The sequence below is a fragment of the Nelumbo nucifera genome, chromosome 4, assembly GCF_055504915.1.
Source record: "Nelumbo nucifera cultivar China Antique chromosome 4, China Antique-T2T, whole genome shotgun sequence".
Taxonomy (NCBI): domain Eukaryota; kingdom Viridiplantae; phylum Streptophyta; class Magnoliopsida; order Proteales; family Nelumbonaceae; genus Nelumbo; species Nelumbo nucifera.
In genome coordinates this window covers 21,991,630-22,016,992 of record NC_142652.1, presented here as the reverse complement: position 1 = coordinate 22,016,992, position 25,363 = coordinate 21,991,630, and the positions used below count along the sequence as shown (strand labels likewise).

The 25,363-nt window shown below is 35.7% G+C and overlaps 1 protein-coding gene and 1 non-coding gene across 2 annotated transcripts; both read right to left on the bottom strand.

Moving 5' to 3' along the window:
- Positions 1-2,582: 2,582 nt before the first annotated feature.
- Positions 2,583-6,952, bottom strand: LOC104597873 (large ribosomal subunit protein eL8y-like). The gene is made up of 7 exons (XM_010259632.3): positions 6,820-6,952; positions 5,632-5,679; positions 5,048-5,249; positions 4,659-4,828; positions 4,009-4,137; positions 3,803-3,895; positions 2,583-2,922 (listed from the first exon to the last, which is right to left on the bottom strand). The coding sequence occupies exons 1-7, from the start codon at positions 6,820-6,822 to the stop codon at positions 2,791-2,793; spliced, it is 777 nt and encodes a 258-aa protein (XP_010257934.1). The 5' UTR covers positions 6,823-6,952; the 3' UTR covers positions 2,583-2,790.
- Positions 6,953-21,518: 14,566 nt separating this feature from the next.
- On the bottom strand, positions 21,519-21,600 carry TRNAS-CGA (transfer RNA serine (anticodon CGA)). The gene has a single exon. It is a non-coding gene; the product is annotated as a tRNA-Ser (tRNA).
- Positions 21,601-25,363: the final 3,763 nt, after the last annotated feature.

Here is a 25,363-nt window from a genome sequence, read left to right as displayed (position 1 = left end):
ATCTCATTCCCATTTCTACTAGAATGAATTCCCTATCCCTTTCTTGGGAATGAAATCCTATTCATGCTGATTTCAGGGTCCATTTGGTTCGTACTCAGAATCGAAATTGGAATGGTCCATTTCTCATAGTCTGTTTGGTTCAGACAGGAATAGGAATGGGATTCCGATTCTGCCCAACCAAACAGTTGGAACCGGAAATAGCCCATTCTGATTCCGATTCCAGATCTCTATTCTTTCAAATCAAACAGACCCTCAATTTCCATTCTCATTCCTGTCTGAACCAAACATACTATGAGAATAGACCATTTTGTATCAGCACTCTAGAGTGAATATTCATGTAAAGAATAAAGAGATATGGCGAAAGAGGACAGCCTTGACGCAAACCTCTTTGAGGCTTGAAAGGATAAGCAGGAAATCCATTTAGAAGGATAGAGAAAAACCAAGAGGTAATGTAGGCGTCAATCAACTTATAGAATTGAGGAGAGAAACCACGTAAATGAAGACTCTAGAGAAGTAAGTCCCATTCCACCCTATCATAAACCTTCAATAAATCGAGATTCAACAGAAAACTACCATTGCGCCCCTTCATTTTCCTCATAGTGTGAATAGTTTCATTTGCAAGGACTTGATTGTCATGGATTCGTCTTCCTGGAGATAAAGCATTTTGTAATGAGAGACTCCATGAGAAGCTTAAGTCTATGAGTGATGATCTAGGTCACAACTTTATAAGTGACATTCGTAAGGCTTATAGGACAAAGATCCTCCACATATTGAATATTATCCTTCTTGGGAATAAGAACAAGAAAAGTGACATTAATCTTCTTGATCAAAGTGGGGTTTGAGAAAATGTCTTGTACAAATTTAACCAGATCTTGTCCAACTTCTAACCAGCATGTCGGGTAAAACAAAGCATGAATACCGTTTGGACCGAGGGCCTTAAGAGGGCCGATGTCAGATAAAGCTTTCTTAACCTCCTCGCTGGTGGGAATTGCACAGAGCATAAAATTAATCTCCTTTGAGATCTGATGAGAGATGATGGAGGGAGGAAGATCCTTAAAGTTATGGTTCGAAGAAGTGAACAAGTTTGTAAAAAAATTCACGTACCATAGAAGATCTCATCAGCATCTCGAGCCCAATTTCCATGAGAATCTTTTAACCAACTGATACCACTTTTCTTGGTAATCTTTACAATAATGATGATGATGTATGCATGTATCTTTTTGTAGCATATTGTCCAATAACTTGGTACATGGCTAATACGGGTATGATATGGTGGAAAAAAAAAAATGAGAACGAGAGTCATCTATTTTCTCATTGATTTCTCATAGTAAGAAGACACAAAGATGCACCCACTACACACCACACACTCAGACGACTAGTGCCCCCATCGAAGAACCACGTATCCAGGGTTGACCACATCATCACTGTTTAATCAAGGTGTGGCCAGTCTCAATTGGGTCAGTGTAAAGTATTTCCAAGTTCCGTAAGGACTTTTAGTCCCTCGGAATGCACAGGCTTGCTCAGAACATCTACCAAACCAGCAAGATATGGCGAAGCCAACAAGCGAGAAAACAAGCAATTTTTACTATATATTTTCCACCATATCCTGTATCAAGCCTTCAAAGCTATGATATGATACACCCCATGTTGAATATAACATGTCAAAATTTTAAACCTTGGATCAATGGTCTTTTGTTAATATCTATCAAAGACATTACCAATTAAGTCAACTAGCACCCCTTATAATTTGCATTGTGTATACCAATGTGTTGCAAGGTTCAAAATAATGATACGCTGGTACGGGTGTTTCGATACTTTATTTTTTACCTTTTTTTTATTGTTTTTTCAAAACTGATTCAGGAGAGCCGGTTTAGAACCCCTCCATCCCCTGAACCGGTCAAACTCCCAATACACCCACTGTAGGGGTGTATTAAAAGGGTCCCGAAACGATACGTATCGACTGATACGGGTCGTAATATACATTTACCAAAACACAGCCAAATTATCATCAAATCAACATTTTTGCATCATATTCATTGAATGTATATTCATTGCCCCGCTGATATAGTATCTAATGGTGCCTAGTGGCATCTAATTGTCAACAAACGATTTATCAAATACTTGATAACAAATACATGCCAAATTATGGTCATATAGCAGAACAGAACAGTCATGTTGAAGTTAGAATAAATGGTTTACAGCAGGGTCGATTCACCGAAAATAGGTGTTAGCCTGAAAGTGATAGAATATTTGAACTTTGAAGTTTAAACCGTCTGAAGTTTTTGCTTGTAATACTGGGACAATAGCGTTACGCCAATCAGGTCTATACATGTGAGGCTCAACATATCATGATTGGATGAGTATCCTCTCATTACCTAGAGGATACGGAGTTTATTTGTTGCTTGATCTACCAAACCAACGGTCACAATCTGCCTTAGGGCACAAACCACAACAATTCTATCCACACCTACACACAAAACAGTGCAGTCCCTTCTTGTTTTTCTTTCAAGTAGTTCATGTTTTTCGTTCTAATTTTCTGATTGATTTGGCACATGTGAAATTTCGTTAATTACTGTTTGGCATGAATGTGAAGTCTGGAGCTTTAGCTTACTACTGCTGAGCTACAAAAACGATACAAAATTTCTCATGGGCGCAAGAACCAAAAACATAAGTTGTTAACAAGGCTACAAAAAAATATGTAAACTTCCCCAACCAAAACCAAATAAGGACATACAAATAATATGAAGTTCATAAGGTGTTCTAGCTACCATGGTTAACAACTGAATGGGCTCATGACATCCTTTGAGCTGCTTCCTTGGCCAAGAGCTTCTCCTTCGCCTTAGTCCTTGCCTGAGACTTCGAACCCATGATGCCACCTCCCCATTTCTTACGTTGCTCATCAAACTTGTCATTAAAGTTGGCCTGGAAAAATTAGAGAGACACAATAACTTCATATCAGTTTCAGGAAGTTCAGATGTCTAAAACTTCAAATTTCACATCAAATTATTGGCCATTGATGAATTCAAGTTTCTTTAGGTTCTAACGGAGCTTTTCTACTCTAATGGTACCCAAGGTTCAAAGTAAATATAAAACAATTTTGTGGGCAGGAGGCTTCTGTGAGTTTAAATGTTAGGAACCCTTATAGTAATGCAATCCTTTATCATCAGGCAGAACAAAAGTACAAGAGGTAGCAGTATCATTAGCTTATATGCTCCATGCTAAAACTTTCAGTACCAAGCTTGTAGATACTTTGAACCTTGGAGGTGCCAGCCTAGCAAGGAGGAATACATTCTAGATTTGGTATGGCATCATAATTCATGAAGTACTTAGTTATAGCTAGAACTATTCTTCAGCACTTACAGGGAGACACAGTCCTGCCTCTCCCATCCCCAAAAAAAATTAAAAACAAAAAGAAATTCTTGCCATTCTTTGACATACTATTTTTCTGTCGGTTTCCTGCTTCAAATAAAAGCGTGGATATATATCACAAATTACATCGAAAAAAAAAACATTTTATTTGACAATTTGTTATAGTTATAGTAATTTCAATTTATGGAATCTTTTTTTTATTTAATACCACATATAAAGTTTCAGGCAAAATACATGGGTAAAATCCTTGAAACTTTTATGAGGATACTGGATCCACAACTTTCAACAGAAACAAATACCAGCAAAATAAGTTAGATTTTGATTTTGGAACTATGAGAAGACAGCAATATATTTTAAAATAAACCTAAGTATCTCTCATATCTAGAAGAATGGTTCAAACGCCTCCTCTAGGTACAAGTTCAGTAATTCTCACCTTTACTGCCTCCACAATCTTGCTGAACTCCAATTTATCTTCATTCTTCACTGATGTTAAGCATAAAGCAGCAGCAGTTTTCTTGTGAACAATCTGCATAAAATGAACAAGAGAATGGTTAGTTGATTTAAGTTTTACCTTTTCCAGCATCATGCATAAGATGCTGTAATGGTATTCCTATGTGTAAAGGTGGAAAATAAACAAACCGCTCCTAGACGTGATTTCCCCTTCACAATTGCATAAGGAATCTCCATTTTCCGGCACAATGCAGGCAACCAAACTACAAGCTCAATTGGATCCACATCATGAGCAATAACAACCAACTGGGCCTTGTTCTGCACGGATTAACAAAAAAAAAACTGTAATTAAATCCACATCTTGGTGATGCACATGCAATTTTCTAGCAGTACAAGTCAAATCCTTGTATCCAAATCACATTTATGAATGTTAAGTAGGAAACAGAGAACATACAGAAAAACCACAGAAAATGTTTTTTTTTTTTTTTGATAAGTGAATAATGATTGTTAAGTGGGAAGACAAAGAACATACAGAAAAAACACAGAAAAGTAATAAGTAGTTCATATTTTTTATGTTTAAGCTTGTAATCTTTAGTTCATGCTTGAACAAGAAATGAAAAGGAAAGAACATGAAACTACCCTGCTGGAATGAACTTACCTCACACCACATACTTGAAAATAATTACTCTTCCCAATGATGATTTTACACACAATATCAGTCCAACCAAACAAGTAAGAAAGGATGTCTAAATATTGTGTTGCAAATAAACACACATGTCAACATTCCTATCAACAAGTGGCAAAGTGCAGTGGAAAAATATCAATCAAAATGAGCATACCTGTTCAATAAGGTAGGTGACGTGATTGAGGCCATATTTCACAACAATGGGCTTCTTTACCTCAACGGTCTTCCCTTCAGCTTCAGCTTGTGCCCTTTTAAGAAGCCTTTCCTTCTTAGCAGCTTTGTCCTCAGGTCTATACTTGAGTAGCATCTTGAAAAGGCTCGTTGCTACATTGTAAGGTGTTAAAACAATTAAAATAACATTAAAAATATCAAATAATGATGAGCTGTTTAAACACAGGTACATAGTCATGAAATCAACACCTAGTTTATAAACATTGATCATGTTAAAAAGCAGTAATTGGGAACAATGCATTCTGAATAGAACATAAGAGATAGAGATGAAAGAAGGGAATATAAAAGAAAGGGAAACAGAAGGAAACTTACCAAGATTCTTGTCAAGTGTCTTCGTAAATTGGTTCAAAGCAGGTGGAACCTTCAATCGTTGCTTTAGAATTCTCCTTTGCCTTTGAATACGGACAACTTTTGGCCATTTGACAAACCTATGCAGATCCTTTTTTGGTGGTAATGCACCACCAATACCAAACTGCTTGGGGCGCTTCTCAAACAATGGGTTAACTACCTTTTCCTGTAAAAGAGTAAGAATGCCCTTCAATTGGAGCTCATATAGAAAATGCATAGTTTAGTGTGATTCTGTACAAATAAATGCACATACAAGGAAGCAACCAGAGAAGAATGGGGGGACAGTATGGTAAGAAAGAACTGATTAAGATTCCACGATAGTGGATAAATCTCCTAATGATTATAATCAAGCAAATGGCTAAAACAATGGTTTGTGTTTGAATCAGTGTCAAATTTAAAGAAGAAATGGTCCTCAAAATTCAAATGATGGTTCACTAAGAATTCCAAATACAACCAAATAGGGGGAATGGTAGAACCCCAAAACTGAAGAAAGAAAACAAAAAGGACAAATTCCACTCTTTAGCCATAAAACAAACTGTGCAACTTACTGGCTTCTTCTTAGCCGGTGCAGGGGCCTTTCCACCTCTTTTAGGTGCCTGGAGAAAAAAATATATATCAGGGAGACAGAAAAGTATTTGAAGGACCATGAAGACGTATACAAAATATTGAAATGTTGGGCCATTATATCAATATCAACATGTACTATAAAGACGACTCCGTCAACAGCTTACTCAATGTTTCTTAACAATATACCAAATAAATAAGCATGCATACTGCATTACTGCTAGCACTAAGGTCATCCGTCCACAATATCTATTCTAAGTATCATAACCCAGGTGCAAAGTAAACAGCTTTACTGTATAGGCACACATCAAGCAGCCCCTTGTATCTGATGTTTCAGTTAAAGTCACTAATGACACAACTTCTTGTGATAAAACAATTCGATATAGACCCTTTTCGCCTTTTAGGGTAAAAACAACTTCAAAAAGCCTAAAATAGACTGGTAGCCAGCAATCAGCATCTCCCCAATGTTGTCAAATTCAAACTTCGAGTGGTAAATGTAAGAACTTTAGGCGCAACCACGATGTTGGAGCAAGTTGGCCCCCATTACTATGGGGATCCCTTCATACATGCAATTTAAGAAGGGAAACGAGAAGAAAATTTGATAACTGAAAGTATAATTCTGCACATTTTTTAGCCTTAGTATAGTCATAACAGCATCAAAATAACTACTACAAATCGTTGATATTTATGCTTGATATGCATATTGGGACTATTGATACACAAAGTAAATAGTAAACGAATTGTACAGAAGAAAAGAGAGAGAGAGAGAGAGAGAAAAAAAAAAAGTCTTTTTAGCTCCAGAACTGATTAATCAGGACAACTGGAACCGTGATAAGCTAAAATTTTGGTAACTCTAGCATCTGGAATAATACAAAAATAATTGAAGCATTCTTGTATTTCCAAACTTTCGATTAGTGTAATAAAGAACTGACACTGATACCAAGCATCGCGTTTGCCTAACAAACAAATAAAAAAACGAACAAAGACATCTTCCTCTTTATAGCTGCAGGAGATGAGGAACAAAAGAGATTGAATGAAGTAAATTATCTATCAAAAAAATAATGAAGTAAATTTTAATATAACAAACTTTTCTTATATTTGGAGAAAGAGATTCAAGTGCAGGAGAAGTGGAAAATGAAAACGAAAACAGAATAGGGATGCTAAGGGCGTACCATTTCTTTGTGCTTGATCGAAGAAGGGAATAGATCGAATCCCCAACTTCCGCCGTAGCCGCTAGAGAAGAAAGGAAGTACAGTTGCTAGGTTTTTAATCCTTGAAATCAAAAACCCCGAAACCCTAAAGGGTGGCGATTCAACAAAGGCCCCACACGGGCGGAGAAAACTAATTTGACGTTAGATTGGAATCAGTGAGGGAATTGTCCACCATTTTAGGTGGTACGGTAAAAGAAAGAAAAATGCTACTAAGCCTGTCCTGTGTCCTGACTCTTGAATCTTGACCGTTGACCCTGAGAAAGTGAGAAGTGAGAAATGACAATCATCTTTTGATGGAAAAAGATGAGTTACACAAACTGGTGTAGCCTTTCCCCTTAAATCCGCATCACAAATAAATACAAAGTCACAAAACCTAACTCTCTACTCGAATCCTAATTATTTATATCTTTAGAATCAGTTATAACGGAGTATAAATGCAAATATGTAGAGTATAAAATCTTATATTTTGTATTGTTTTATATGTATTTACAATGTATATATTTACATTTGTACTCTTTCTAAATTGAGCCTTACAAGCTAACTAATCAGCTGCTTGATTTACTTCAATTTACTTTTATGATAGGCATGCTTGAATTTGATATTTAAGTTGAAGATAATCGACAAAATTCCGGCACTTATTCGGATTCCGAATTTTGAAGTCAAAGTTCCTTAGCCGATGAATTCCTCGGTCACACCCCGCAGATGAGCACCAGAAAGCGGTGGCGGACTCCGAATTTCGACAAGTCCTACGTGAACCGGACCAGATGCTCAACCAGACTTCAACTTCGAGTTTTTCAACCGAGGACTAAAGCTCTCTTCCACGCTACACTTCCGCCAAGCACCTTACTCCTCGACTTTGAAACTGGGGGAGTGGTGTTCGAGTCATGGTCAAGCTGGCTCCAAACGCCACATGGCTGCCCAATCACCTCGGCCACGTTAGCGCCAGGCTACCTCCGTGGTCCCTACCTTATCCCCCCAGCCACGACAACCCCACGTCAGGCGGATAAACATGACCAACACAGGAGAGTGGATGGGGACAACCCCGTTGGGGATTAGGTCTTATCCCAAAAACCTCGGCAGTTAACCTCATCCCAACAACCCCGAAAGCCTAATCCGATCAAGACATGGATCTTTGGCTATAAAGAGGTACTCCCCACTCGAGGAAAGGGATCCAACTTCTAGTTCTCATACCGTTATACTGCTCGGACCAGCACTGTTCTCCAACTGCTCAGCCCGTCTCCCTACTACCTTCAACTGACTTGAGCGTTAGAGTATCTACCCGGGGATAAATCCTTGGGCCTTTGACATTTTCTTATTCGCAGATCTCATTGCGCAGCTTCATCCTTCCACCTCGGCTCCGCCCAGTTGGCAAGGATTATCTAAATGTGACCCCAGTTCTTGAACTACCTAAGATCGAGTAGCATCAGCACTCCTTGATGATGCATTTCAATTTCCACGAGGGTGAGATTCTTCCATTGAGGCAATCGATTACAATCTTAGAATCCTTTTTTACGGTGATTTGTTGATCCCTATAGTTGATCGCAATATTAATGGCTTCCTAAACTATCCAAGCTTCAATAAGGTTTAATCATCGAAATACCAACCCTAAGGGCTTTGGTCTCAAGGACCTTGCCTTGATAAACCATCTTGGTCAATGGGGTCGGTCACGCATTGGTGGCATGAGCTTTTATGGGCAAGAGAAGCGTACTCATGGGCAGGGATGGGCTGATCGTTTGATGATATATAATATGTGAATGTTCCAAGTCAAATTGGTATTCGGAATTCAATTGAAGGATGGAACTGGGGGGTTAATAAGTTTTGATGAAGAGAGGACCATAAGGAATTCCTATGTGCTTTAATAGAAGGTCCATTAATAAAACCAATTGTCCAATAACCTAAAACAAGAGGAGAGGAGATTTTGAGAAAGACGTACCTTGAGTCAGCTAGCAAAAAAGATACATTTGCATTAGAATTCCAGAAGACCGCTAATCCTCTTACTCTTCCTTTAGGAGGAATAAAATAAGAATTAGGGTAATGGAAATGATTGGCTAAAAGCTGCATTTTGTCAGTAGGAATTTTGGTTTCACAGAGGAAGATAAAGTCAGGATTATGGTGTTTCACCAAACTTCCTAGTCCTTACTGCCAATCAACATTGACGGTCTTGTGGTTGTTGAAGGCCAGCCACCACTGCCTTTGTTAGAGAAGAAAAATGAGAGCAAGGAAAGAAACAAAGCCGATCTGTAGTATCTATAGGATTATTGTTTTTTGACAGAACCTCATGGGTATTCAGTGAACTACCATTGCCTTGATTTCGACCGACTATTGATAATATTCTTTCATATTAATTGCTTAAGGTGCAAGGATCTGGTCGGTCATAGGTGGGAAGATCTAACAAGTTTTCGAGTTCTAGGTGCTGAAGGAGGTCTATTTTGGGGTGCTTGCCTCGAGACGAGGAAGGTTCTGAAGGGTCAGAAAAGACTGAGGTAAGGGCAGTTTGAGTCTGTAGAGCCAACTGGAAAGTTTCTGGAGAAACCTGAAGAGAAGAAGAAGCTTGGTCTGACCGGTTAGAGGTGGAAAAAGCTGAGACAACTCTAACTATGGTTGACTTAGTAGGAGTAGGTAGAGAATGAGTATGGGAAGGAGGGTCAGAAGGTGGTGCAGACGAAGAGGATGGTCTATCATTCTGTCTCCGGGAAGGGCTGGGAACAAAGGCATAAAGTGTAGGGCGTCTCTAGGATCTACGCATGGGAAGTTCTACTCTCATCTAGGGTCCAAGATTATGCATAACTCATTGATTAAAAAATTGTTCATACGTCTGCCCAGAGATACGAGGGAGAGGTTGAGAACAACGACGGTAAAAGTGACCTACTCTTCCACAGAGGTAACAAGTAGCTACGAGATCTTCATAACGGTAAACAACCTAGTGGGTAGCACTAAAGAACGAACCAATCTTCAAAGGTTGGTCAATGGTTACAAGAACTTTGGTTCGGATATAGTTTTGTATAACAGTAACTTGTTGAGTGGGTCATATGCTTTTGAAGATTGGACGGCCAATATCTTTAGACAGTATCTCATAAGGGAGGTCATGAAGTTGAATCCAAAGTTCGATTTGGTTTAGATGCCAAATCCACTTCTACTTAATATCGTCACCTAGTTCTAGAACAAGACTTATCTGAACTCACTATTCAAGGTGGCTAACTTAGCTGGTCAAATAAGAGATCAAGTGGTCTAATCAACCGTACCTTAGATCGAGCCTTAGCCACCCCTGATTGGATCACAGCTTTTCCTAGAGCATCATTATCTCTGGCAGCTAAATGGGAATCTGATCATCATCCCTTAATCATTGATTTATCTCCTAGAAGAACCCAGTTCCCAAAACCCTTTAGATTCTATGAAGTGTGGCTAGCAGAAGATTCTTGTAGAAGTGAAATTACTAAGGGCTGGGGTTGTCCTACAAATGGTTATGCTGCCTTCCGGATCTCTTCCCGTATGGATTACATCAAATAGAAGCTAATCACTTGGAGGAAAACCAAATTCACTGATCCCCAAATCAGATTAAAGAAACTAGAATCTCTTATAGTTTCGGTGGAACAAGATACACTTTGGGATCAGGATAAGTTAATGTCTCTTTACAATCAATATAATAATATCCAATCTCAAATTGAAAGCTTTTGGAGACAAAGGTCAAGACAACATTGGCTATCACTAGGAGATAAAAATACTCATTACTTCCACCAAAGTACCATCTGTAGGCAAAAAAGGAACGATATTCAAGGTATCAAAGATGATCAGGGAACTTGGATAACTGAGCATAAGGAAATGACTCAAGTTTTCATTTCCTATTTTTTAGAGTTTTATTCCCATCAATCCCTGTCTAATATTTCCTTCTTGGATGAACTTTTTTCCCCTATGGGACCTGATGTGCACTGAAATCGTAAACTTTGCTAAAGAATTTTTCCAAAATAAGAGATTGTTGAAACGGTTAAATCACACTTTTTTTATGTCTTATCCCTAAAAAAGAAAATTGTACTAAAGTACAAGACTTCCCATCAGTCTCTGTAATGTTTTATATAAGATCATTTCAAAAATTATAGCCAATATACTCTGTACTATCCTGGATAAATGTATCTCCCCGAACCAATCAACTTTTATCCCAAGACGTCAAATGGTAGATAATACCATTATTGCTGATGAAGTTTTTCATTATCTCAAACATCACAAAAGGGGCAGTAGCTATTTAGCTATTAAACTTGATATGGCCAAAGCTTATGATAGACTTGAGTGGTCCTTCCTTCCAGCGATTCTAAAAGCCTTTGGCTTATCACCAAATTTTTGTGAAATTATTGTTGAATGTATTTCTTTTGTCTCTTATTCCATTCTCTTAAACGGATCAACAGAAGGAAAATTCATTCCCTCTAAAGGTCTTAGGCAAGGCGATCCTTTATCCCCTTACCTTTTTATTCTAGCTATGGAGTGCCTTAGCCGTTTGATCCATAAAGCTGAATAGAACAATCAAGTTCAAGGAATCAAAATTTCCTCCACAGCACCCTCCATCTCCCATATTCTTTTTGTTGATGACATCCTTCTCTTTATGAGAAGCCATTGAGAGGAAATAGACATTCTCAAAGGAATTCTTCAACTTTTTCAAAATAATTCTCGAAGACAGCTTCGAATGAAGAATCTCTTAGATAATTCAAGATATCTAGGGCTTCCTTTAATTTGGGGTCGAAATAAACACAGTCAGCTCTCCTTCATCTTGGATACTCTTAGGAAAAAACTTAGCAATTGGAAAGCTTCAGCCATTAGTCAAGCTAGAAAATGTATTCTCATTCAATCAATGCTCCAATCTGTTCCAAATCATGTTATGACTGTAGCCCAATTGCCTCAAAAAACAACTTCAGCCATAGAGAGTATCATTAAGAATTTTTGGTGGGGTAAATCCTCCACAAAATCTCATCCTTACCACTAGTGTTCTTGGTCAAAATTAACCTAGCCAAAGTCGCATGGAGGTCTTGGTTTTAGGGAAATTAAATTAGTAAATTTGGTTTTTCTTAAAAAAATTAGCTTGGAGATATTTAAATGAACAACATAAATGGTGGTCTCAGTTATGGAAATCAAAATATCTCCCTCGAAATGAATTTTCCTCGCTCAATTCCCCATAACAGCTCCTTCTTTTGGAAATCCACGGCACCCAAAATTCAAAATCTGTTTCATGAAATCGGTTACATGGTCTCAGCAGATTCTACAATGTCAATCTCTCAAGTTCCTTGGATTCAACATAGCAATTCCTTTCAAATGATTTATCAACCTATTAATGGTCACCTTCGTCATTGTACTTTCCAAGACTTAATTAGGAATGGTGAATGGAATTCACATTTTCTTAAGACCCAATTAGACTCTCCCCAACTATCACTTATTCTCCAAAATCCCATTCTACCTAAAAATACATTGTTGAAATGGGTCTAGATGAAGCATTTCTCAGGAAAATTCTCTACATACAGGGCATTTAAAGATTTAATCCAAACTTCTTTACCCCATTTGGACACTCGGTTAACCACCTGTATTAATTGGACTTGGAAGATAAATTTTCCTCCTCGTTTTCAATTACTTTTCTGGCGAATTATTTTCAATTATCTTCCTGTGAAAACCAAAATCTTCAATCAGAGTCAAGATCAAGATTGTGTTCTTTGCCAAAACCAGTTAGAATCAACATCTCACCTGTTTCTTCATTGTCCTTTCACGCAATCCTTTTTGTTTGCTTCTCCTTGGAACATCAATCTGATATCTCTACAATTCATAATTGGACTGATTGTTTATTTTATCTTGAACAAAAAATTTCAAATAAAGATGATTTCTTTCAGATTCTTAACTGGTATGCTATTGCCTTATATTATATTTGGTTTGCAAGAAACCAAAAAAATTTTCAAGGAGATTGAAACTTCTTACTTGTGGATTTTGCAAAAAACCAACTCTATTTTTAACCGAATCCAAAATACCCATCAGGGTAATCATTCATCTTCTACTTCACCTCCAACTTTCACTCTACAAACCTCGTATAATACAAAATCTCACAATCTTATTTTTCTTATGGCACAATAATTTTGGATAACCATCTTCAATGTTTACAAGTTACAGGTGGTAGGAAGTTCTTACACTCAATTGAAGAAGCAGAACTTTTTGGAATTAATCAAGGTCTAACTATTGCGCGCCAACTGGGAAAAATTCATCTTGTTGTCTGCTCTGACTCTCAAGTAGTAATCCAAGCACTACAACAGCAAGCAACACTACATTGGAATACTTCTCATCTTCTTTTTGTTACTTTAAACTTATTTTCCCACTTCAGTTCTATCAAGCTTGCATATATAAATAGGAAGTACAATATTCCTGTGTATGAACTAGCCAAGTGATGCAAATATAATCCACAGGAAAGGTTTTTGACTTCCTATTTCCCTACTGATATCCCTGTAATCCAGAACTATGTATCCTGTTGCTATCAGTAATATAATTTTTGTTTATCTTGCCAAAAAAAAAACTGGGGGGTTAATACACTAATAACTAAACTAAAAATTATCGTATGTAGTTAAAAATAAAAATAAATTAACTTAAAATAACTTTTTTTTTGTAAATTATCAGATTTGAACTCATAATTCGTTAATAAACATACAAGTTGACATCAATCTCAGTTGGCCACCACTCACCCAATTTTCAAATTTCAGTTTCGGGGTTAAGCCTATGTTCTTCTGTCTTCAGTGTCAGACCAGCCCCGGGCGGAAATTTTCGGTTTGACCTGGGCTCTCTGCTTTAGACCTGTCTTGGGCCTGGCCCAAAGTATATTATTATATGTTTAATAATATATCTATGTTATGTATATATTATATTATATAAATTCTTTACATATATAATATATTATTATATGCTAAACAATATAAAATATTACAAATATATCATATTTTATATGTAATGATACAGGCCCAAAGTAGACTGGGCCTATATAGGTCTGCGTTATACTTTATACTTCAATAAATTACGTTAAAGATGTTAGATAGTTTTGGTTTATTTTGTTCACATCCATAATATAGATTTTATATTTCACAAAGTGTATTTACCATCAAGACTTTAACCATTATATGTATTTTAATTTGTAAGCTTATGTGGTTGTGAATGTGTTCTAAAGTCTAAACCATTGATGGGGATAGGAGTTATTTAGAAATCTTATTCGGATTTGTTCTTCACAGAGTATGCCTCACATCAATCTCACAATGCATTGTATCCATGCATTGGGTACATCTTCCTATGAATGATAATATCAACCACACAACACATTCTACCAACTCCTTTTGAGCTAAGATCAACTACCCACAAGCCTTCTCACAATCTTATGTACATGCCACTACTATCGCACATCAGGAACATCGTTGGATGAACTTTATAGTGACATTACTCCTATGAACCCCAACGGGCCCAACTCTTGGAAATGACTTATCTGGGAAATGGACTTATTCAAATAAGTGTTTCTTGAGAAATACTTGCATGGATAATAGTATCTATTAGTATTCTTTTATTCCCCAAGTAAAGGTGTATAATGACCAATTTATCCAAAAAATTGACATTATTGAATGGATAGTACTGTCCCATCACATATTAATGATTTTTGGCATGCATGGGTAGTTACCCAAGTTTGAGGAGAGTATTATTTCCCTAATACAGGAAAACAAATGTGGGTTTAGTTATTTTCCATGAGACCTATCAACTAACCCACCCTTACTTTGGGAAAATGAACGAGGCCAATATTCATTTACATTTATATTTACACTTAGGGTGTCAATGGTATTTGAAAATCCGATTTTAATTCGAGATTCGACATAATTGAATCGAATTTATATAATTTGAATATTTAATTGGATGAATTCAGATATCCTATTCATAACGAATATCTAATCGGATTTAAAGAATATGACCTTATTTGATTCAACAAATATCTGAATTCAATTGATTATTTAATTCTTATAACTAGTGGGGACTCGTGCCGTGCATGAACTTGTTAAAAGAATTTAGAGCAAATGGAGATAAGGGTGCAACTTGAGTGAGCCCAATCTGATCCCTACCCAACTCAACCAAAGCTTTTGTATAGATTGTGCTTGAGTTTTTGAACTTCAAGCTGGTCTTGAAAAAAAAAATAAATAAATAAAACTTACGCCTAACCAAAACTCAAGTTGGGCTTGAATTGAGGCCTTGGGTCACCTTACCTAATTTGAGCCCACCCAACATTTTATCATATACATATATGCATGCCATCAATCTATTCTACCTAAAATTTGGGCTACACACGCCCAAGCCCAAGCCTAACCTGATATTTGGGTTAATCTCAAGTTAAGCCTGGGTTGGTACACTCAAGCTAAACCTTGAGTTGGGCCAAGCCTAATCACGAGGTTTGAGACTTAGGGTTGGGCTTGGGTTGACCCTCAACCCAACCCAACTCACCCAAGTTGCACCCCAAGAAGTAGCATTGTGACTTTCATAATTGTATTAATTTTTATTTTTTATTAAAAATAACCTTGAGAATTAATCAACCTTAATTTAATTAATTAATTAATTTATTAATTACATTAATTAACTTAACAAATTTAGTTCACTTAGAAAATGATTAACTACATAATAAGATAATTATATAATTAGTTAGCTAATTCTAACTTAATTACTAAAGCTTATTTAATTACTTGACCAATTAATTAATAACATAATAAATTAGTTAACTAATTAAGTTAATAATGTAACAAAAATATACATGAGAATAATATAAATTAGTAAAAAATATTTTTAATATATTTTTATTAATAAAGTTTTATTTAAAAATAAAGTTAATGCAAATTAATGCATGTTTATTAATAAAACAACAAAAAGTAAGAAAAATTTAGTTTCAAAATTGAATTTTATATTTTGGTATCTATTTAGATTTCATTTAAAAAATAAAATGACCCTAAAAAGTTGTTAATAGAATTAAAAAATTAACAAAATTATTAGACATAAACTTAATTATTATTAATTTGAAATCCCCTAATCCACTAAATAAAAAAAATCAGTAAAATTCAAAACAATTTATAATTTTTATTTAGTGGATTAAGGGATTTTATCTCCAAGCAATTGTTTTGAATTTTACTAAATTTTTATTTAGTGGATTAGGGGATTTTATCTCCAAGCAAATGTTTTGACTTTTACTAAATTTTTATTTAGTGGATTAGGGGATTTTAAATTAATAATAAATAAGTTTAAGACTAATAATTTTGTTAATTTTTTAATTATATTAACAAATTTTCGGGGTCATTTTTATTTTTTTAAGTGAAATATAAATAGATATCAAAATATAAAATTTAATTTTGAAACTAAATTTTTCTTACTTTTTGTTGTTTTATTAATAAACATGTAGTAGTTTGTATTAACTTTATTTAAAAAACTTTATTAATAAAATTATATTAAAATAATTTTTACTAATTTATGTTATTCTTATCTATATTTGTTATTACATTATTAACTTAATTAGTTAACTAATTTATCATGTTATTACTTAATTGGTTAACTAATTAAATAAGCTTTAGTAATTAAGTTATAATTAGTTAACTAATTATATAATTATCTTACTATTTAGTTAATCTTTTTAATTATATAATCATTTTCTAAGTGAACTAAATTTGTTATGTTAATTAATGTAATTAAGAAACTAATAACTAATTAATAAACCTTAGTTAATTAATTTAATTAAGGTTTATTAATTCTCAGAGTTATTCCATTAATTTTGTTTTTTATATTTTATTAATTATATTTTGAAATTCTACTTAATTTATAATTATTAGCTTTAATGTTTATTAAGATAAACAAATTTTATTATAAATTATTAGTTTTGTTTTTATATTTAGTATTTTTTGTACTTAATTGTAATTTTTCATTTTTATTATTTTTTCATTTTAATTACTATGTGGTTACAATTTATTGAAAATAAACATTAAAACTAAAAAATTACTAACTTGTATTATTTTATCCTTTTTCTATTAATTTTACCAAAAAGCAAGTTAATTTTTAATATTAGTTACGCAGTGGAAATTTTAATTAAATAAACTGATTTTATAATTTAATTAGATTGTATTATGTTCAATTAAAATTATAATGTAATTAAGAGCAAGTTTCTTAAAATACCCCTAAGTTTTAGGAAATTGACCAAAGTTTACTTATTGTCTAAAAGTATCCCTAAGTTTTCTGATAATTGACTAAGCCCTCTCCCACCATTAGTATTTCATCACAAACCGTTCACATGTGACACCATGTGATGTATAACTTTTTTTTAATCCTAATATTACCCTTGTCTTTTATTAACAAAGTCACCTCTAGTTTCAATTTGGTCTTCTGAAATGATTACACTATAAGAGGGAGAAATTCTGGGAGGAGTAAATAGATGGATTTAAGGCACAAGGAAAGAGAAGAAAGAGGTTTTGGGTGTTTCTAATTTCTGGACTATCGGAAACAGAAAGGAGATATGGGGGCTTTATAACTTGGAGCTCAATACTTGGGACTATTTCTTCTGTAGGATGGAAAAAATAGCAAATGAACAGTTCCTATGAGTTACTTGAGAGGTATAGAGGTCCAAATGAAAGAGTTAGAGTAAGAGTTCAAGCTCGTGGCATTGAAAGTTTTTTGTTGCGTGTTTATTTTAGCTGAAATTTGGCTGTTTTTCACTCAATTTGATAAAGATTTTGCTAGTGTTTTGGGAGACTTTGGTTGGGTTTACAGAGACTATTGGGACAGGAACGGTGGTAAATTGGTGTGCAACCATCCACAAGTCAACTGCTATGAAGCAAAGCATTAACCATGGTGGGAATGGAGCGTACAATTTTGGTTCAAAGGGTGAGTCCTCTAAGTTTATCTCTACAAGCAATGGCAATGATGCGGTACTCTATTTTCATTCAACTAGTTTTTTTACTGTTTCTTTTGTTGGTTTCTATTCAATAAGACCGGTGACTGAAATGATGCAACCTAGATCACATTTGATATTAGTTCCTTATTCCCTCCTTAGCTAATTTGGCCAAGCAACCAACTCTGATGGTTCTCGTCCAAAGCCATCATGTTGACATTCTGAAGATTCTAACTCAGGTCATTATTAGTGGCTAGATCTACTGATTTAGGTCGCCACTAGGGATTTTGTGCACAAGTAAGCCTAGAGTATGGGTGAATTAAATTTATACTTGGGCCCGTTCATTTTTTGGTAAGTTATTTATCTGAGTAAATATAGTTACAAAACTTACCCAGATAACTATATTTACTCAGATAAATAACTTACCAAAAGTGCATTTACTTATGTTCTTTTATTTCTCATGTAAATAAGGCAATAACCATTTTAACCATAAAAATCTATTATTAAAAAGGGTATTTTGTCCCATTCAAGTGTTGGCAATTTCCCCCTAGGTGGGAAAGTTATTTACCCTCTTAGGAGATAGGTATCACTTACTCACATAGGACAATAAACTTTCTAATAGGATTCTTGGTCAATGGGAATCAAAATCCCATTGACCAACTTTCCCCTCTCTCAAAATTCAAAAAAAAAACGCCCCCTTGGAGTTTTCTGTGCTTGTTTGGAAAACAGAGCACCATCTCTGAATTCCATGGTAATGCAAATGTTTCAAAAGACAAAACCGAAACTATAGGTGAATTTGTTAATAAAAAATCCACAAAAGCTAAGAATAATATAAAGGCACCTAGACAAATTATCTTTCAGCAACTTTTTCCTCTGCCTTATAATTGAAATAGGATGATAGCGTAACTGCAGAAGTCCAAGTGAGACGTCCAAACGGTAATCTTCAGCAACTTGCTAAAGGTTCCCAGCCGTAAGAAACAATTCTAGGGATTTAACAGTGGAGTCCATGGATTTGTATAAAAGATTCAAGTGGGTGCTTTGGTGGTGGACCCAGTTTTGATACTGGAAGGGGAAACGATGAGCACTATGTTTGCAGTGGTAGAGCTGGCATTTTGATGTGTTGCCACCGATAAGGATGACCGACTGTTAAGCACTCAGCAAGGTGTCAAATGTTTTATTTTGAACCTTTAGAAAAGAATAATAGGTAAAATAGTCTTTTTCATCTTTCCATTAATGGATGCTATGGTAAGGAGGACTTAGTCAATTGTCAGAAAACTTAGTGGTACTTTAAGATAATATGTAAACAATAGGGGTAGAGTTAGTCAATTTACTAAAATTTAAGGATACTTTAAGAAAATTGCCCTATAATTAATTGAGTTATTGATGAAACACCTATCCATTTATTGAAAGCCAAATATAATCCTTTGAAGATTGATGTTAGATAGTTGCAAGGAGCAAGAATAGGATAATGACGTGGGTTAAGGAGGTAGTTGGAAATGATAAACAAGAGAGAGAGAGATCCAAGGAGGAAGTTTCCCACTTTAACATGATTTGGGTTAATGGTAAATAGAGTCTTGCCATGTGGCTCAATTAGGGCTGTACACGGGTCGGTTTACTGGGGTTTTCCCAACTGACCCAACCTGATCGGGTTACCTGAGGTGGAAACCGAAACTGACCCACTGATAGGCAAAACCGACCTGGTCGGTTTGAGTCGGGTTGGGTCGATTTGGGTGGGTTTCGGTTTTGCTCTTGTAGTCAAACCTTATTTCTGAAACTTGTCTCACCTTTGGTCCAGTGTTAACCTTACTAACCCCTATTCCACTCAAAAAGCTTTTGTATTCAATAAAATAAAAGACAATTGTTATATAGAAGACAAAAGTTATCAATATTCAATATTCAATAAGACAAAAGTTAAAAGACAAAAGACAAAAGTTATCAATATTCAATAAGACATAAAATAGAAAGTCAAACTGTTTTATAGAAAGAAGGCTGAAACATCTATATTTAAAGAAACTTTCTAAATTCTAATCTAGGTAAAAGAGGACACCTAATTCTAATTGTAATTGCCTAATGGGTTGCTTATTTAGTGTAAAAGACTATAGAAATTAGGATATATATAATTTAGTTAAGTAGGAACTAGAAGATAGGGTTGTTCTAGTTCTAGTAGAAGACTAGTTAAGTAGGAAACTAGGAACTACCGAACTAGTAAAAGACTAGTTAAGTAGGAAGACTAGTTCGGTTCGGTTTCGGTTTTTACACAAGAAAACCAAAACCGACCCGATATTTCGGTTTATAAATTTGCCCAACCCGAAACCGATCGGTGCTGATGAAAACCCGGCTGACTCGGATTGGGTCGGTCCGGGTTGGGCGGTTTGGTCGGGTTGGGCCTTCTTATGAACAACCCTAGGCTCAATAAGAGGCCTGGGTCGAGGAAAGGGAGGAAAGAGAGAAAGAGAGCAAAGATGGGGGGTAAGAGAGAAAGGAGACCTAATTGCTTTATAATATAGTATAATATAAAAATATAAAAATATTTAAATGTTTTATATAATTTATATATATAATAATTAAATTATATAAATAATTTATATATTTATATACTTTATATCAAGGTTCTAAATATTGATACAGGGCATATTTTAGAGGGGTCAATTTACGTCCCAACTACCCTTTGAACCATGACCTGACCAGATACACCCCCTGTAGGGGTATATCGAGAAGACCCCGATTCAATACGTATAACTGATATGGGCCGATACGTAACGATATTTTGAACCTTGATTTATATCAATAAAATATTTACTTTATATATTTATTAATTACCTAAAATGATTAATTAGTCAAATTCGAATTTAATCGAATTCGAATATTAATTTTCAATATCCATCAGGCATTGAATTTTCTAATCGGATTTGAATTTGGATTTTGCCTGATCAGATTCAAATTCGATCTATTTACATCCCTATTTACAATCCATTGCCTTGGAGCCATATATTTAGGGGTGATCATAGGCTGGGTCAGGCTTTGCACTTATGAAAAGGGCTATAGCCTAGGCTTGGGCCTGTCCTGACCTGGGGTTTCTGGCCTAAAACATAAGCCCTAACACGTTTATACGGGCCTGGGTTGGGTTGGGCTGGGCTAGGCTGGGCCTATGTCTTTCATATATCAAACATTACATACATACATACATACATATATATAATATTTTATATTAAATGAGATATAACATGTTTATAGACTTATTTTATACATTATATAATATAAAATATAAATTATACATGTCATATTATCATATTTATACATAAAATAATGTAAGATAATATGTACATTATACACAAAATGTATATGCTTAAATATATGTAGGCCGGATTTGAAGTATTAGGCTCAAGCCTTACCTTAAAATTTGCGAGCCTGAGGGGGGCCAACCCCCGACCGAGCCTAAGCACAAAACCAACATATATTAGTAGTCAAATTGGCTTTTCACTCACATTATATAGTACAAATCTCACAATGCATACAAGCCGCACATTGGGAACATCTCCCATACACCCATACTTTGTGTTGTTATTTAAAGAAAGATTTTCGCAGTACATTGTGGGATGGGCTGTGAGGTGCGCCTTGTGACGAGCAAATCCCGACCGGATTCAACACTTGGTACACGTGTGAGTTCGGATCTCATCATTTTTTCATAAATATAATTATAAAGTTATAAATATAGTAAAAAATTAGAAGAAAGAGAAGAAGCATGAAAAGAAACGCAAACCGTCGACAGCAGGATTCGAACCTGCGCAGGCAAAGCCCAACAGATTTCGAGTCTGTCTCCTTAACCACTCGGACATATCGACAATCTGATTTCGTGTTAGTAATCATATTATAAAATAGTATATAGAAACAAAATTTTCGTGATCCATGAATCCCCCACAATGGATGGAGGATGGAGCTTGGAAGTCCAAAGTGGCCTATTAAACCTATATATATATGGGAAATAGCTTTTCAGGTTTAGTGCTGACTGGACAAGCCAAATGTCTATAATTGTATTACGTCCAAAATGTTGCTTTGTCTTCCATTCCAAATTTTTAATCCATATAAAAACAGCCCTAAAAGAGTAAAGGTGCGTGTTTATGTTGTTAAATCAAGTTGCTCAAAGTTCCACTGAAATCTCCCAACACAAGAGATGCATGCTCTAAAGTCTAGACTCTAAAGATGCTATTAGAGGCGAGGCATGTTCCAACAGAAAACTAATACTTCCCATCGAGCTAGAGTTATCGGATATCCTTGTTGTGTTTATCCAACTTTATCTTTTCATTTACTTCTTGTATATAAACACTTGTACTTCCGATTATTGAATATAAGTTTTCTATCGATATCATAAATCTCTGATAAGAATTTATCATGGTATCAGAGCAAATCTCACCTTGGTTGATCATTGCGATTGAAGAACCCACGGTCGACACTATCAGTGTTGAGGACTCAAGCAGTCCATAGACTCCATACCAAGGTTTTTAAAAACAAACCGGAAATAGAACCGGTAAGGGGACCGGTTTCTGGTTAAGCGATTCAACCGTTCGAGTCGAACGGTTCGACTCGTGATGTCATAAATAAATTAAAAATTAAAAATATATTTATAAATAATAAAAAATAGCATAAAATTAAATAAAAAACAGAAAAAATACAGAAAATACAAAAAATAAAACTATCTAAATACAAAAATAATATAGTACAAAACACATAGAAAATATAAAAATAAAATACTCTTACCAAAAAATATAAAAATAAAATACAGAAAAAAACACAAAAAAATTCAAAAAATGCAGAAAAAAACAGAAAAACAAAACTATCTAAATACAAAAATAACAAAAGACATAGCAAATAAAAAATACAAAAAAGTATAAAAACATTCTAAAAATACAGAAAAAACACCAAAAAATATTAAAAAATAAAGATAAATTAGGATGTATTTAATCATACTCATATATGTACAGAAAATGCAAAAGAAAATCCAAAAACCTACATAAAAACACAGAAATTTGTAAAAAAAGAAAAATACACAGAGGTTACTGCTGGACCCGTATCTCGTAACTCTACCATATGTCCAACATCTGGACTCTGGAGTGCCGATGGATAGCAGTCAACACTCACTAGCACAGTGTGTATCTAAAGATGAAGATGCAAGTGTCTGTAGGAATGTTGACTCACCAATCTCCACTAGATTAACATGTCGACGACAACATAACTGTCCAAAATCCATCACCTGCTCAGCCACCAACTGCTGCTGCCTTCGGAGCCTGGGTATCCCATATCCTGTACCTCTATCATATGTCCGATATTCGGAGTGCTAACGGATAGTAGTCAACACTCACCAACACATCGTGTATCTGAAGATGCACACGTCTGTAGGAATGTCGACTCACCAATCTCCACTGGATCAATGTGTCAATGGCAACATAACTGTCCAAAATCCACCACCTGCTCAGGCACTAACTGCTACTGCCTTCGGAACCTGGGTATCCTCTATCCCATCGCTGCAAGTCATTAACACTTTAGGTTACTATTGAACCTGCTGCAAAATCCACGCTGGCTGCCATAAATGAAGCTCACTACTGTCACCGGTTGCCGTGAATTGCCGTCAATCACTGTGTATCATTGTTAGACGCTGTAGGTCATGGCTGCCGCAGGTGATCGGTTGGGTGTGAGGGCTGAGATGAGGGAAGGGTTAGAATGAAAAATGGGGTTCTACCCTAAACATTCGTAAGAGGTGAGATTGGGGATGTGGGGTCATTTTATTTTTGTTTTTATTATTTTATTTATATCAGCAAAAATAAAATTTGTAACCCACGAACCACTGCCCAAGTCGAACAGTTTAGCGGTTCAACCACCCAGGTCAGCGGTTTTTTGACTTTTTCAACAGGTTTTAAGGCTTTACCGATTTATAGTATAACCGGACCCAGGGAGCTGAACGGTTACCGGTTTTTCCGGTCCAACCATCCAATCCGGTTTTGAAAACCATGGTCCATACTACCTCCATCACTCAGATAATCCTAGCACAGTTCTAGTAACCAACTTACTTATGGAGGAGATTTATGCTACTTGGAGCGTAGCCATGACCATGGCACTTTCGGCCAAGAATAAGCTTGATTTTGTTGATAAAAGCATCACAAAGCCCAAAACATCTGAGGCAAACTTATTAGCGTGGCAGCGAACAAATAACATGGTTCTTTCATGGATATTGAATGCCATACACTGAGATCTTGCTCCAAGTGTACTATACACAACATGGTTTTTAAAAACGAATCGGTGACCGAACCGATCAGGGGTCCGATTACCGGTTTGAACGGTCTGACTGTTTGAACCGAATAGCTGGCCTGTTCTGACAAAAATAAAATAAAAAAAATTAAAAATTTGGAAAACGGTCAAAACCGTTCGAACGGTTAACCGGCCGGTTCAACGATTTACTGACCAAAATCAACGGTTTTGGGGGAAAAAGCGGTTTTGAAGGAAAATGAAACCGGTCAGATAACTGGTTTCCGGTTTTTCTGGTCCAACCGTCCAGTCTGGTCCGGTTTTGAAAACAGTGGTACGCAGATTCAGCTGCTACGGTCTGAATGATAGGTCTCAATGATGGGTCTCAATGATAATGTTCGTTCTCAGATCCTTCTAATGGATCCCTTGCCCACCATTGGGAAGGCATGCATATTCTTTGATCTTACAAGATGAAACACACACAACTATTGAATCACACTCCACAATTATTCCTGACAGTGCTGCACTTAGTGTGAAATCAGCGTCGACAACCAGCACAGAAATTTCTACTAACTTACCCTTGGCAGCCAATGCATCGTGACCACCAAAATCAAAAGAGTTGTGGGGCATACTCGGGACATGTTCTACAAACTCCATGGATACCCTCCACATTTCAAGCGTCACAGTAATAATGCAAGTAAGTCGTGCCCATCAAAAGAGATAATCTAGACAACAACTCGAATTCCTCATCAACTGCCAACACTCAAATCTTGACCGAACAATATAGTCAATTCATCAAACTTCTGAATGAGATAAAGCTCTCCACTCCTCCTGCTAATTTTGCTAGAATGTCATCTTGCCTAATTTCTCAGTCATGGAATAGCACCAATTGGGTCATTGACATAAGTGCTAGTGAAGATATGGTGGGGAATCCTAACTTGCTCTCCTCCACCACCAAACACGACAAACCCCTAACACCTATTACTTTACTTGATGGTCGTGTTACACCAGTCACATCTATTGGTTGTGCCTCACTTAACAAAGATCTACCACTTACCAATGTTCTTTACCTACCCAGTTTTCATTTCAATATCCTTTCTGCCAGTAAATTGACTTCTTCATTACATTGTTCAGTGACCTTTTATTGTGATCATTGCATGTTTCAGGACCTTGTGACGAAGATGGTGATTGGACTAGGTAAAGAGCATGACGGAATCTATTATTTTTTTGGTGATACACCACCAACATCACTCACTTCTACCCAATCCAGTTTTGACTTATGGCACTAGGCCCTTGAATACATTTACGTCTAGCTTTCTTGATGTTAATTCTGCTTCTTGTTCATCTTTACATTGTGATGTTTGACCC